The following is a 14,936-nucleotide window of genomic DNA, read 5'->3' as shown; positions in this document are numbered from 1 at the left end:
GCCTCAGCTTCCCAAGTAGCTGGGATTACAGGCATGCACCACCATACCCGGCTAATTTTTTTGTATTTTTAGTAGAGATGGGGTTTCACCATGTTGATCAGTCTGGTCTCCAACTCCTGACCTCAGGTGATCCACCCACCTCGGCCTCCCAAAGTGCTGGGATTACAGGCGTGAGCCACTGCACCCAGCCTAATTTTTGTATTTTTAGTAGGGACAAGATTTCACCATGTTGGCCAGGCTGGTCTCGAACTCCTGACCTCAGGTGATCTACCTACCTCGGCCTTCCAAAGTGCTGGGATTACAGGCGGCCACTGTGCCCAGCTTTTTTTTGGTTCTTTAGTTGGTTCTCTCTCCCATTCTCCACAGTGGCTATCATGGACTCCATTTCACTCTTCAAACCCCAGACTTCATCCCTCATTCTTCTCTCTTAGCAACTTACCATGCTACCCCACCCAAAGGAGAAAACAAACAAAAACTTCAGAAGATAATTTACTGCCTCTAGGCCAGGTACTCGACACACTGTATGTTGTAGCTACATGTTTTTTTTTTTGTTGTTTTTTTTTTTTTTTTTTTTTTTTTTTGAGACCGAGTTTCGCTCCTGTTACCCAGGCTGGAGTGCAATGGCGCGATCTCGGCTCACCGCAACCTCCGCCTCCCAGGTTCAGGCAATTCTCCTGCTTCAGCCTCCTGAGTAGCTGGGATTACAGGCATGTGCCACCATGCCCAGCTAATTTTTTGCATTTTTAGTAGAGACGGGGTTTCACCTTGTTGACCAGGATGGTCTCGATCTCTTGACCTCGTGATCCACCCACCTCACCTCCCAAAGTGCTGGGATTACAGGCTTGAGCCACCGGGCCCGGCCAGCTACGTGTTTATTAATGATCTTTCTCTTCAGCCATAAAGTAAAATGAATATTTACTTTCCAGCCAGGGCTGGAGCATGCTTATCTTGTCTATGGCATAGCAGATACATGAATAAATATTTGCTGAACAAATATTCAACATTTTGTTGCATTGAATTTTAAGTTCAAATCTATTTTGAAAGGAAGGCACAGAAATAATATTTAAGATTTGGTAGCCCTTTGGCAAAAACAAATTTAGTCATTAAAACCCATGTTCCAGAAATCTACTTTAGCCAAGAGTAAGAGACATTAGTTAATGTGTTCCCTAAAAGGTTATTAATCTAAAACTTTAGGGAACACAGTGACTCCCAACCACCGCTGGCTCTGTTCTAGAACTCAATGAGTTGCAAAATGTCACAAAGGAAGATGAGTTACTGGTGCTCCTACATTCCCACTCATGTCAAAAGTAAGATTTAGTATTTAGTTAGCCAAGGCCCTGGGTCTCTTAGTACCACTGTCAGTGCTGCAGGTGTGCCTTGCTGATATTTTATTGTGGAGTTGGCAAGATGTGACAATTTGCTTATGATTCATTGGAAAATAAACTTCTTTAATTCCATAGAACTGTGATAAATTAGTAAGGAAACAGAACAGAAATGACCTTTCTTAGACTGGCCATTTCTCAATACTTTTGACATTTTTCAGATTTCTTGCCTCTGCTTGTTTTTGAAAAACAAAATAAAGCATGAAAGCTAAGTCAGAAGCTAATTGAAAAAGTTTATTTTGTTTGTTTGTTTGTTGTTTTTGTTTTTGAGATGGAGTCTTGTTCTGTTGCCCAGGCTGGAGTGCAGTGGCGCGATCTTGGCTCACTGCAACGTCTGCCTCCCAGGTTCAAGCAATCCTCCTGCCTCTAAGCCTCCCAAGTAGCTGGGATTATGGGTACATGCCACCACACCCAGCTAATTTTTGTATTTTTGGTAGAGACAGAGTTTCACCATGTTGGCAAGGCTGGTCTCAAATTCCTGACCTTAGGTGATCCACCCACCTTGGCTTCCCAAAGTACTAAGATTACAGGTGTGAGCCACTGCACCCCGCCTAATGAAAAATTTATCTGTTGCCAGGCTTGGTGGCTCACACCTAATCCCTGCACTTCGGGAAGCTGAGGCAGGTGGATCACGAGGTCAGGAGATCAACATCATCCTGGCCAACATGGTGAAACCCCAGCTCTACTAAAATACAAAAAAGTAGCCAGGCATGGTGGTGTACACCTGTAGTCCCAGCTACTTGGGGAGCTGAAGCAGGGGAATTGCTTGAACCCAGGAGGCGGAGATTGCAGTGAGCTGAGATCGCACTGCTGCACTCCAGTCTGGTGACAAAGTGAGACTGTGTCTCAAAAAAAAAAAAAAAAAAAAAAAAAAGCAAAGAAAAAGTTTATCTATGTGGGATGGAAGAGATAGGTATGGAATGACTATAACTTTTTATATAATTTTGATTTGAGCCTTGAAAATGATTTATATATTCAAAAATAAAATAATGGGGAAAAGCAAACAAAATTTAATATAAACAGAAATGAAGGAACCAAACTGCATATCACATTGTTAACATTAACCACACAGCAAAAAGAATTAATTCAAGTTATTTTGTTAACTGTTTTCTTACTGTACATTGTCAATGTGACATATCCTATGGGGAAAAAGATTGCAAAGAAATACGGAATTTTAATTAGAATGTTTGTTACTGGGAGTATTACTGATAATTTTAAAATTATTTTGTATATATCTTAGGAGAGAGCAAATAGGTAAATAATGTTGAAAAACAGAGTTCTCACATGGAAGATGAGAACTTCAAATGTGAAATGAGAAAGTAAGGAATATTTGTTTTAGGTTTAAACTCGAGATAAAAGGATGAAGTCATAATTTGAAAAAAAAATACTCCTGTCCACCAAAAGGTCTTTTTTGCGATATGGTCTCACTCTGTTGCCCAGGTTGGAGTGCAGTGGCATGATCATGCCTTACTCTAGCCTCAAACTCCCATGCTCAGGTTATCCTCCCACCTCAACCTCCCAACTAATTGGGACTACAGGTGCATGCCACCATACCTAATTTTTTTTAGAGACAAGATCTCATCATGTTGCTCAGGCTGGTCTCAAACTCCTAGACTCAAGTGATCTGCCCACCAAGGCCTCCGCTAATGCTAGGATTATAGGCATGAACCACCATGCCCAGCCCTGAAAAATGGTGACATCCTAGCGTCTGTGAGCACATGGCACATTTAGGTTTGGACTTCTTAACACTATTCCCCACTGTCCCAGCTCTGAAGTAGAAACATTTCTGGAATATTTTGTTGTGTCAGAAATGAGAAAATACAAAGATTCATTGGAGCATGCCAAAAGGACATAGCACCTTGCTTGAGGGGATTTTATGGCCAAATTTGAAAATTTTGAGCATCACAAGTAAGGATAGCAATGGATTGCAACCTGTTGAAATTTTTTTTTTAACTAATGAGCCCAGAGCAATACTAAAAAATAAAAGGGGCAGGAGAAGTGAGAGGTTAAGGGAATGCTTTCTCTACAGAAGACTACCAGTTAATAAATTTAGGAAAAATGATAGAATTAGAAAATCCCCACTTTGTAGTACCAGTGTATAATTGTTGATTCTGACGAAGATGGTTACTAAAGCCATTGAATGAAATGTCATTAGGGAACAAATATTCACAAAGTCTCAAAGTATCATTCGATGGATTGATAACAAAGCTAACAAAGAGGGAAAGGTGTCTCTACAACAGAGGGATCTGGCAGTAGACACTGCCATAACCAAGTAATCAAAATTTGGCATCTCCCGTGGGACAAATTGACATTATTTGCAAAGAAGTACACAGTGTCACCTATGAGGTATAATTGCCAAACTGTTTAACCCGAGTCTGATCACAAAGAAGCTTCCAGACAGATCCAGATGGTTTGGCATTTTATAAAACAATTAGCTTGAATTTTTAAAAATAATAATGTTGGTTGTCAGCAAAGCCTGAGTCTTGTCCTCTCGCCCTCCTCCGCAGACAGCATGAGCTTCACCACTTGCTCCACCTTCTCCACCAACTACTGGTCCCAGGGTTCTGTCCAAGCACCCAGCTACAGTACCCTGCTGTTCAGCAGCGTGGCCAGCATCTATGCTGGCGCTAGGGGTTCTGGTTCCCAAATCTCCGTGTCCTGCTCCACCAGCTTCAGGGGCAGCATAGGGTCTGGGGACCTGGCTACAGGGATGGCCAGGGCTCTGGCAGGAATGAGAGGCATCCAGAACAAGAAGGAAACCAAGCAAAGCCTGAATGACCACCTGGCCTTCTACCTAGACAAAGTGAGGATCCTGGAGACCAAGAACTAGAAGATGGAGAGCAGAATCCGGGAGCACCTGGAGAAGAAGGGACCCCAGGTCAGAGACTGAAGCCATTACTTCAAGACCATCGAGGACCTGAGGGCTCAGATCTTCACAAATACTGTGGACAATGCCCGCATCATTCTGCTTATTGACAATGCCCGTCTTGCTGCTGATGACTCTAGAGTCAAGTATGAGACAGCCGGCCATGCACCAGTTTGTTGAGAGTGACATCCATGGGCTCCTCAAGGTCACTGATGAAACCAACGTCACTCAGCTGCAGCTGGAGACAGAAGTAGAGTCCCTCAAGGAGGAGCTGCCCTTCATGAAGAAGAACCATGAACAGGAAGTGAAAGGCCTACAAGCCCAGATTTCCAGCTCTGGGTTGACCGTGGAGGTAGATTCCCCAAATCTCAGGACCTCACCCTGATCATGGCAGACATCCATGTCCAGTATGACCAGATGGCTCGGAAGAACCGAGAGGAGCTGGACAAGTACTGGTCTCAACAGATTGTGTAGAGCACCACAGTGGTCACCATGCAGTCCGCCAAGATTGGAGCTGCTGAGATGACGCTCATGGAGCTGAGATGTGTAATCCAGTCCTTGGAGATCGACCTGGAGACCACGAGAAATCTGAAGGCCAGCATGGAGAAGAGCCTGAGGGAGATGGAGGCCCACTATGCCCTGCAGATGGAGCAGCTCAACGGGATCCTGCTGCACCTGGAGTTAGAGCTGGCACAGACCCGGGCAGGAGGACAGCGCCAGGCCCAGGAGTACGAGGCCCTGCTCAGCATCAAGGTCAAGCCGGAGGCTGAGATCGCCACCTACCGCTGCCTGCTGGAAGATGGCAAGGACTTCAATCTTGGGGATGCCCTGGACAATAGCAACTCCATGCAAACCATCCAAAAGACCACCACCCACCGGATAGTGGATGGCAAAGCGGTGGCTGAAACCAACATCAAAGTTCAGAGACATGAAGCCAGTAGAAGCAGGGTGCCCTTTGGGGAGCAGTAGACCAATAAAAAGTTCAGAGATTTTTTTTAAAAAAGCATGAAAGTTTAAAAATTTTAAAAAGGTGAAAGAAAAGGCAGGGAAGCTGTTTGGTTGTTTTAAATATGGAGAATAAAGAGACATAACAACCAAGTATAATATTTAACTTATTTATTTTTTAATTGACAAAGATTGTATATATTTTTTATATACAACATGAAGTGTTAAGTAAACATTATGGAATAGCTAAGCCAAGCTAATGAACGTATCCATTACCTCACATACTTACTATTTGTTTGTAGTAAAGAACATTTAAAATCTCTCATAGCAATTTTCAAGTATAAAATATATTATTAACTATAATTACCATGTTGTACAATCAATTCCCTGAACTTTTCCTCCTAACTGAAATTTTGTATCCTTTAACAAACCTAATCTTCTCAGCCCCCAAACCCATGCTTAATTCTTTTTTGTTGTTGTTATTTAGTTTTTATTTCATAATCAGAAACTTAACTCTGCAGTCTAGCTAGGCGTGGAAGGGAACGAGGAAAACATGAAAACATGGAACCCAAAGGGAACGGCAATAAGAGCACAGATTCTAGGATACTGCGAGCACATGGGGTGTAGGGGTGCTCTCCTGAGCTACAGAAGGAGTGGTCTGGTGGTTAAGATAAAACAGAAGTCAAACTTATTCAAGTTGTCCACAGTCAGCAATGATGATCTTCTTTCTGGTCTTGCCATTCCTGGACCCAAAGCACTCCATGACCTCCATGATATTCATGCTTAATTCTTAATTGGATATGCGACTAAAATTTAAAAAATTGAAACACAGCTCTGGGATAGTTACTTTGGTAACTCAAATATGGGCTGTGTATTAAAGAATATTATACTGATGTTGGTTAAGTTCTGTAGATGTAATGATACTGTACTTACATGGTAGAATGTCTGCTCTTAGAAAGAGCATATTAAAGGATTTAAGGGTAAAGTTTTATGATATATGTTACTTATTTCCAAATTATTTAGCAAAAGCACAACAATAAATAAGTAACAAAGAAAAAGCAAATTTACAAAATATTAACTGATTCATTTAATTGAAGAGTATACAGGTATTTATGGCACTTGTCCTTCCATTTCTATAGTAGTCAAAACAGAATGTGAAGTTAAAATAGCTGCTGTTCATTGATGATGTATCTGTCAGATGGAGTTCTGTAGAGTTATTGTCTTCAAATAATTTCTAAAACATGGATAGGTAATTTGCATTCCCCCTTTTTAAGAAGTTTTAATTATTGAATAGATCAAATTTATAAAGGATATTTAAAAATCACAATGGAATGAGAGCACACATTACCCACCAAAATAAGGAACACGGAAGACTCTTTCTGGTGACCCTCCCTGATGCTAATGTCCCTCTCTTTTCAAAAGTAACCATTACACTAATTTTGTGTATCACTCCCTTGCTTTTACTTATAGTTTTACCATAATGCCTTAACTCCTAAACAATATATGCTTAATTTCATATACTTTAAACCTACGTAGAACTATGTTCTACGTATTCTCCTGTGATTTAATTTTTTATGCTCAATGTGAAATTCCCAAAGTTGATCCTACTGTTGTTTGTAGCTGTAATTCATTCATTTCACTGATTTTTTTAGTAGTATTCTGTCTTTTTGAGACAGAGTCTCATTCTGTTGCCCAAGCTGGAGTGCAGCGGCATGATATCAGCTTACTGCAACCTCCGCCTCCCGGTTTCAAGCAATTCTCCTGCCTTAGCCTCTGAGTAGCTGGCATTACAGCTGTGTGCCACCACGCCTGGCTAATTTTTGTATTTTTAGTAGAAAGGAGGTTTCACCATGTTGGTCAGGCTGGTCTCAAACTCCTGACCTTGTTATCCATCTGCCTCCGCCTCCCAGAGTGCTAGGCTTACAAGCGTGAGCCACTGCACCTGGCCCTAGTATTCTTCTATATAAATACATCACATATCGGCGGGGTGCAGTGGCTCATGCCTGTAATCCCAGCACTTTGGGAGGCCGAGGCCAGTGGATTGAATTCCTCACCTGAGGTCAGGAATTCGAGGCCAGCCTGACCAACATGGAGAAACACCATCTCTACTAAAAATACAAAATTAGCTTGGCATGACGGTGCATGCCTATAATCCCAGCTACTCGGGAGGCTGAGGCAGGAGAATCACTTGAGTCCAGAAGGCAGGGGTTGCAGTGAGCTGAGATTGCACCATTGTACTCCAACCTAGGCAACAAGAGCAAAACTTTATTTAAAAAAAAAAAAAATACATCAGATATCTTTTAAAAAACACAATTCTACTACTGATAAACATTTCTAATGTTTTTAGTTTTTTTATTCCTTCAAGCAGTGCTGGTACACATATAAGAGCTTCCTTGGGAATAAAATTGTTGGAACACAGGTTATCAACATTTTAAACTTTATCAAAGAATGCTAAATGTTTTCCAAAGTGATTATATTTACACTCCCCCCTGCAATGTGTGTGCTTCAGTAAATATTTGGTATGGTCATGCCTTCTTAAAATTTTTTTATTTAAAAATAATTTTAGACATACAAAAAGTTACAAAAATAGTGCAAGGGATCTGAAAATGAAATTAAGAAAATTTCAGTTACAAGAACATAAAAATAAAATACATAGGAATGAATTTGACAAAGTAGTACAAAGCTTATGCTCTGAAATAAACACGGCTGAAAGAAATTAAAGAAGACCTAAATAAATGAAAAGATTTATATTCCTAAATTTGAAGATTTATTAATATTTTTAAGATGACCATATTCCCCCAAATTGGTCTACAGATTCAGTGCCTCCCCTACCAAAATCCCACCTGACTTTTTTGCAGAAATTTACAAGCTGATCCTAAAATTCATGTGGAAATGTGAGGGGCCCAGAATACCAAAAACAATATTGAAAAACAATAAAGTTGGAGGACTCTCATTTCCCCATTTTAAGCTACAGTAAACTATATAAGCTACTGTACTCAAGACAGTGTAGTGATGACAAAAGGAAAAGCATATAGATAAACAAGATGGTATTGAGATTCCAGAAATAAACCTCCTCTTTATAGTCAATTCAGTTTTGACCAGGATGCCAGACAATTTAACAGAGAAAGAATAGTTTTGTCAACAAATGATATTGGGACAGCTGAATATCTACATGCAAAGAGTGAAATTTAACTTCTACCTCATATACAAAAAAATACTCAAAATGGATCAAAGACCTAATAAATGTAAGAGCTAAAACTACCAAATTCTTAGAAGAAACCAGGTATAAATGTTTGTATCTGGCCAGGTGCAGTGGCTCATACCTGTAATCCCAGCACTTTGTAGGCTGAGGACAGTGGATCATTTGAATTCAGGAGTTCAAGACCACCCTGGCCAACATGGTGAAAGCTCGTGTCTACTAAAAATACAAAAATTAGCCAGGTGGTAGTGATGTGTGCCTGTAATCCCAGCTACTTGGGAGGCGGAGGCAGGAGAATTGATTGAACCTGGGAGGTGAAGGTTGCGGAGAGCCAAGATCATGACGCTGTACTCCATTCTGGGTGACAGAGTGAGACCTTCCCTCTCCTAAAAAAAAAAAAAAAGTTTGTGACCTTGGAATACTAATATTTCTTAGTTAGATATGACACCAAAATTGTAAACTTTTATAAATAAACTGAACTGTACAGTCTTCAAAATTTAAAATATTTGCACTTCAAAGGACATCATCAAGAAAGTGCAAAGACAAGCCACAGAATGGGAGAAACTATTTGGAAATCATTTATCTGATACAGGACTATATCAACAATATTCAAAGACCTGTTGCAACTCAATAATAAAAAGACAGATTGTTGAAGATATGGGCAAAAGATCTGAATAGGCATCTATCCAAAGGAGGTATATAAATTGCCAATGGACACATGAAAAGATGTTCATCATTACCCATTGGAGAAATGCAAATCAAAACCACAATGAGATACTACTACACACACACCACCCCACTAGGATAACCCATGAAAGAGAGGTAGTAACAATTGTCGGATATGTGGAGAAATTGGAACCTCATACACTGCAATTGGGAATTTAAAATGGCATAACCACTTTAGAAAACAGTCTAGCAGTTGCTCAGATGATTAAATATAGAGTACTATATGATCCAGCAATTCCACTCCAAGGTATGAAAGAGAGAAGTGAAAACGTGTGCATGCAAAAACCTGTACACAAACATTCATAGCAACATTATTCATAATAGGCAAAAAGCAGAAGCAACCCAAATATCCACCAAGTGATGAATGGATAAATAAAATGTGGTGTGTACATACGGTGAAGTCGTAACAATAAAAATAAACGAAGTATTGATGCATACTACAACATGGATGAAATTTGAAAATGTTATTCCAAGTGAAAGAAGCCAGTCACATAAGATTGCATCTTGTACAATTCCACTTAAGTGAAATGTCTAGAATAGCCAGTCTGTAGAGACACAAAGTAGACTGTGATTGTTTAGGGATGGGGGTGGTGAGGGAAGAATTGAGGGGTTAAATTTATGGAGTTTTCTTAGGAGTTGATGAAAATGTTTTAAAATTATGGTGACTGTTGTCCAACTCTGTGAATATATCCTAAAAGCCATTGAATTATACACTATAAATGGGTATATTATATGTGAATACATACTTATATCACTAAAGCTGTTAAAATAGAGAGTTCACTAAACCTTCATTCAGTTTCTCTTAAAGTTAGCAACTTACCTAAGTATATTACAATTATCAGAGCAGGAAATCAATGCCAGAATAATACTGTTAACCAAAGATCTCATCAGTCTTTCTCTTAATGTTGTTTTTCCTGTTCCAGGTTCCAATCCAGGATCACACATTGCATTCAGTTATGTCCTTCTCATCTCCTCCAATCTGTGACATTTCTTCAGTCTTTCCTGGCTTTTCATGATGTTAAGTGAATACTAGTCAATTGTTTTGTGTAGGGAATATTTGAGTTTTCTCACAATTAAATTGAGGTTTTGAGTTTTTGGCAAGAAAACCACAAAGGTGATACTGTGTCCTCATTGCATCATGTCAGGGAGTACATGAGGTTGATGTTTTATTATTGGTGATGTTAACCTTGATCACTTGATTAAGGTATGTCTGCCAGGTTTCCGCATTGTAAAGTTACTAGCTTTCTCTTTGGAATTGATTTAAAATCTTGTGGAAATATTTTGAGCTAGTGTAATATCCTGTTTTCATCAAACTTTCAACCACCAATTTTTGCATCCATTAATGGATCTTTCCTGCAATTTATTGTGGTATTTGGAAAATGATGATTTTCTGTCATTTTTTCCCCTACATTTACTAGTAAGAATTTGTTAATTAAATTCTGTAAGGAAAAGCTGTTTCTCCTCATTTGTGTATGTATTTATAAATATAGTTCATTTTTATTTTATTCTATGGGTTACTTCCAACACTATGATGATGATGATGATGATTTTGCTCAAATTTTCCGTCATTGGCCATTGGAGGTTCCTTCAGGCAGGTTCTTGTGTTTCTTTCTTTCTTTTTTTTTTTTTTTTAACATATTATCATCCATTTTCACGTACCGTTTTCTTACTTTCTGAAATTATAAGACATTCCAGGGTTACTTTTTATTTTTCTGCCTCAACATTGGGATTAACCTTTTTTCCAAGAAACCTGATTTCTTGTATTGAAGAATGGTATTTAAAAATCAAAATTTGAGCATTAAGTGTGCCCATTGCTACTAAGATGTCACTGCGCATAGGCCCACTCAGCAGACAGAGCTAAGAAATTATATGTATGTATATTAACCCATGAATGCACACATGTACCTCTTCATTTCTCTATCTACCTATTTTTAAAAATATGAGTTATTTGTAACTTTTTTCTCTGACAGAAAGAAGCCTAGTTCTCATTATCTACAATATATTCACTTATTTGATTTTTTTTTCTGGTAATTACACAATTACTAACTTAAACCTCTATGCCCAAACCACTGTCTTATTAACAAAGCTCTAATTCTTAATCTCTAGTGAGACAAACCTCTCCTGTGTTTTCTACTTCAGAACTATCTTGACTCTTTTTTGGTCCTTTGCTCTGCAATATAAATTTTAAAAACAATTTTTCAAGTAAAAAAAAAAAAACAAACTTGTTGGTTGAGGATCATGCTTGTTACCCCAGTGCTTTGAGAGGTCAAAGCTGGAGGATTGCCTGAGGCCGGGAGTTTGAGACCAGCATTTCTATCAAAAAAAAGAAAAGAAAAAAACTTAGCCAAGCATGGTGGCACATGCCTGCAGGCCCAGCTACTCAAGATGCTGAGGCAGGAGGATAGCTTGAGCCCAGTATCTCTAGGCCACAGTGAGGTGTGATCGCACTACTGTACACCAGCCTGGGTGATAGAATAAGACTCTGTCTCTTTAAATTTATGATGTAGCTCTATTTAGGTCATTTTTAACATCATTAATAGTTTCATCATTTTCTCCATAAAGGTCTTACATATATTTTGTAAGATTTATTCCTAGATACATAATGTTTTTTGAACTTATTGTAAAGGTGTTTTTTTTTTTAAATGCACTTCCTAACTACTGCTTGTGTACAGAAATGCAGCTGATCTTTGTAAATTGATTTTGAATCCATCAACTAAATTCTTTTTTTTTTTTTTTAAGACGAGGTTTCACCACGTTGGTCAGGCTGGTCTTGAACTCCTTACCTCAGGTGATTCGCCTGCCTCCCAAAGTGCTAGGATTACAGGCGTGAGCCACCGTGCCCAGCTCTAAATTCTTATTAATAGATTCATCCGTATTTTGTTTTCTACACAGACATATTATTAGTAAACATGATAGTTTTGTTTTTACTTGTTTTGCTTCTTTCTAGTTATAAGCAATAGAGGATAGATAGATAGATATAAGGATATACAATTACAAAATGTGAGTCAGGCTGCATAATGTGCATAGAAAAACAGGAAAGAAAGCAGAAAAATATAAGCAGTGAATTAAAGATTAATGGATAAATTTTTCCTTTTAAATGTATCTCTGTACTTTCCAGTTTTTCCAAAATGAGTATCTATCACTTTCATTACTAGGAAAAAAAAAAACAAACTTAAAAATAAAAGCAGCCAGGTGCAGTGGCTCACACCTGTAATCTCAGCACTTTAGGAGGCAGAGGCAGGTGGATCACCTGAGGTCAGGAGTTTAAGACCAGCCTGGCCAACATGGTGAAACCCCGTTACTACTAAAAAAAAAAAAAAAAAAAAAAAAAAAAAAAAAAAAAAAAATCCACGTGTGGTGGCAGGTGCCTGTACTCAGGAGGTGGGGCATGAGAATCACTTGAACTTGGGAGGCAGAAGTTGCAGTGAGCCCAGATCGTGCCATTGCAACTCCAGCCTGAGCAACAAGAGCGAGACTCTATCTCAAACAAATAAATAAATAAAACAAGTCTAAAACACAATTTAAAAATAAGGATGATCTACTAAAAATGCCCAATTAGAAATAAAACAAGTAGCTCCGATGTGCCTTCTCAGCACGGGGCCAGCAGCCTGTATAGTTACGGGCTAAGATATCATGTTATATCCAAGAAAACAACCTCTTAGATTGCTGGAACTTTTTTTTTTTTCCCCAGTAAGGGAATGTATGGAATTGACCTGTCAAAGACATACAGTAATCTTTATACTTCATCTTACCCAAAAAGCCACAATCGATTTTGATTTCATTTATTTTGAAAGGCAGCAAAGTCTTAACTAACCATGTGGTGTATTTTATCCACTCTATGAATTATTTATGATCTTTTCTTTTTAGGATGCCTTAACTCACACTGCTTATTTCCTAAGGATAAACAGGAAATACAGACTAATTTACAACTGATACTACACTTCCCATTTTACAGATAAGGAAACAGACACTTTAGAGATTAAGTAGGTCCTTTCTCTAATGCTTCTACTGGCTTCCTCTGCCTACCCCATAGTACCTTGTCTCCATCATGACACTCATCAAAATGTTCTGTCTTCTCCATCGTAAGCTTCATGAGATTTAGATCTTTGTCCTGTTCTCCTCTGTATCTCCAGGCCTAACACAGTACCTGACATAACATAGTAGATGATCAATAAATAGCTATCGAATGCTGAATGAGTTTTTTCCTTTCTTTTTTTTTTGAAACAGAGTCATACTTTATTGCCTAGGCTGGAGTGCAGTGGTGTGATCTCTGCATACTGCAACCTCTGCCTCCCAGGTTCAAGTGATTCTCCTGCCTCAGCCTTCTGAGTAGCTGGGACTACAGGTGTGTACCACCACACCTGCCTAATTTTTGTATTTTTTATGAAGATGAGGTCTCACTGTGTTACCCCAGCTGGTCTGGAACTCCTGGCCTCAAGTGATCCACCCATTTTAGCCTTCCAAAGTGCTGGAATTACAGGTGTGAGCCACCACACCGGGCCACAGTCCACTTTCAAAAAAATTGTAATTTTTTTTGTACCTGCCAAATTAAATGTTTGATTGATTGCCTTTGGAAATATTCATAACAAAATTTGACTACATTTGGGTTGGAATTGAAAACAATCCTTGAGTAAAGGCTCCTAATGAACAGTGTTTGAAAGCAAAATTACCGTTCAGTCCACCTTTTCTGGTATAAAGAATTTTTCATATGGTAAAACTTTCTTTTTAATATCATTTAGGGCTGTAAGTATTATAGCATCTAGATGCTAATTGCATGTAGTTGTTCACTGAGCTGCATTTTTACTAAAAGAAAAGATAGATAACATTAAGTCAATATAAATCTTAAAAGTCTCTTCATTTAAAGGAAGATTTGCTCTTTTAATCAGTTATCTCAACAACAGCTTTATATGCCTAGAACTACTTTAGATGTGTGTAGAAATAATTTTATTATAGACAGAGGTAATGATACAGCATTAAAGTTTCATAGTTTCTAACATTTTGAGAATATAGCAATCATGACTAATTCAGTTCAGTTTATTAAGTTGGTACATAAATCCAGCATTTATTGAGGACTGCCAGTGCTCTAGATACTGTGCAAGACGGTCACTGTATAAAAATGAGTAAAACACCACTGTAAAAAGCTCACAGTCTAATGTGGTATCTTTGGACATTATATATATATATATTTTCTTGTATATGGTTTGTTGCTAAATTTAGGATAAAGAAGGCTTATATTAATTTTGTCAAGAGCTGTAGCCTAAAGCTTATTTTTTTCCAGGTGGCCTGTTGAAGCCATTAGCAGCAGCACTTTATATGCAAATAGAATTTAATGAAGCAAAGGTCTTATACACTCAGCTGCTTTTATCTCATCCAGAACGTTCCCTGTATTTGTGTTAGGTATGGGAGGTGGCAGGCAGGTTACAAAGAAAAAAATATCTGATATTTCCTCCTCAAAACTGTAATGGGGAACATAAAAAAGAAAAAATACCTGCTCTATAAATCTCTTCATACATATGATACCCAGTATCAGCTGACAATGAACTCAAGTCTGTCTCCTCTGTGTGTTTGTGTAAAAGTGTATTAAAAGATGAACTTTTTTCTTCTTGGCAGGTGTCCTTGTAGACTTGGGTCTGGAAGAAAATGGGACAGCCCACCAGAGAGCAGAAAAATATGTTGTTCGTCTAGACAATGAGATTCAAACCAAGTTTGAAGTTTTTATGAGGAGAGTGAAACAGAACCCGTACACACTGTTTGTGCTAGTTCATGACAACTCCCATGTGGAACTAACAAGGTGATTGCTTCAGAGTGAGCAAATGCA

General features: G+C 38.6%; 1 protein-coding gene and 1 pseudogene across 4 annotated transcripts in view; both read left to right on the top strand.

The window, feature by feature from the left end:
* The window catches only part of GREB1L (GREB1 like retinoic acid receptor coactivator), a 316,336-nt gene that overhangs the window by 236,671 nt on the left and 64,729 nt on the right, over positions 1-14,936 (top strand). For all 4 annotated transcript variants that reach the window (XM_003924788.4, XM_074383696.1, XM_074383697.1 and 1 more), the window contains one exon: positions 14,729-14,909. In XM_003924788.4, coding sequence (XP_003924837.1) covers positions 14,729-14,909 — 181 coding nt within the window. The remainder of the gene's footprint in view (positions 1-14,728; positions 14,910-14,936) is intronic.
* LOC141580816 (keratin, type I cytoskeletal 18 pseudogene) lies at positions 669-7,081 on the top strand (annotated as a pseudogene).

The sequence above is a fragment of the Saimiri boliviensis genome, chromosome 13, assembly GCF_048565385.1.
Source record: "Saimiri boliviensis isolate mSaiBol1 chromosome 13, mSaiBol1.pri, whole genome shotgun sequence".
Lineage (NCBI taxonomy): Eukaryota > Metazoa > Chordata > Mammalia > Primates > Cebidae > Saimiri > Saimiri boliviensis.
This window is presented reverse-complemented; position numbering and strand designations above follow the sequence as displayed.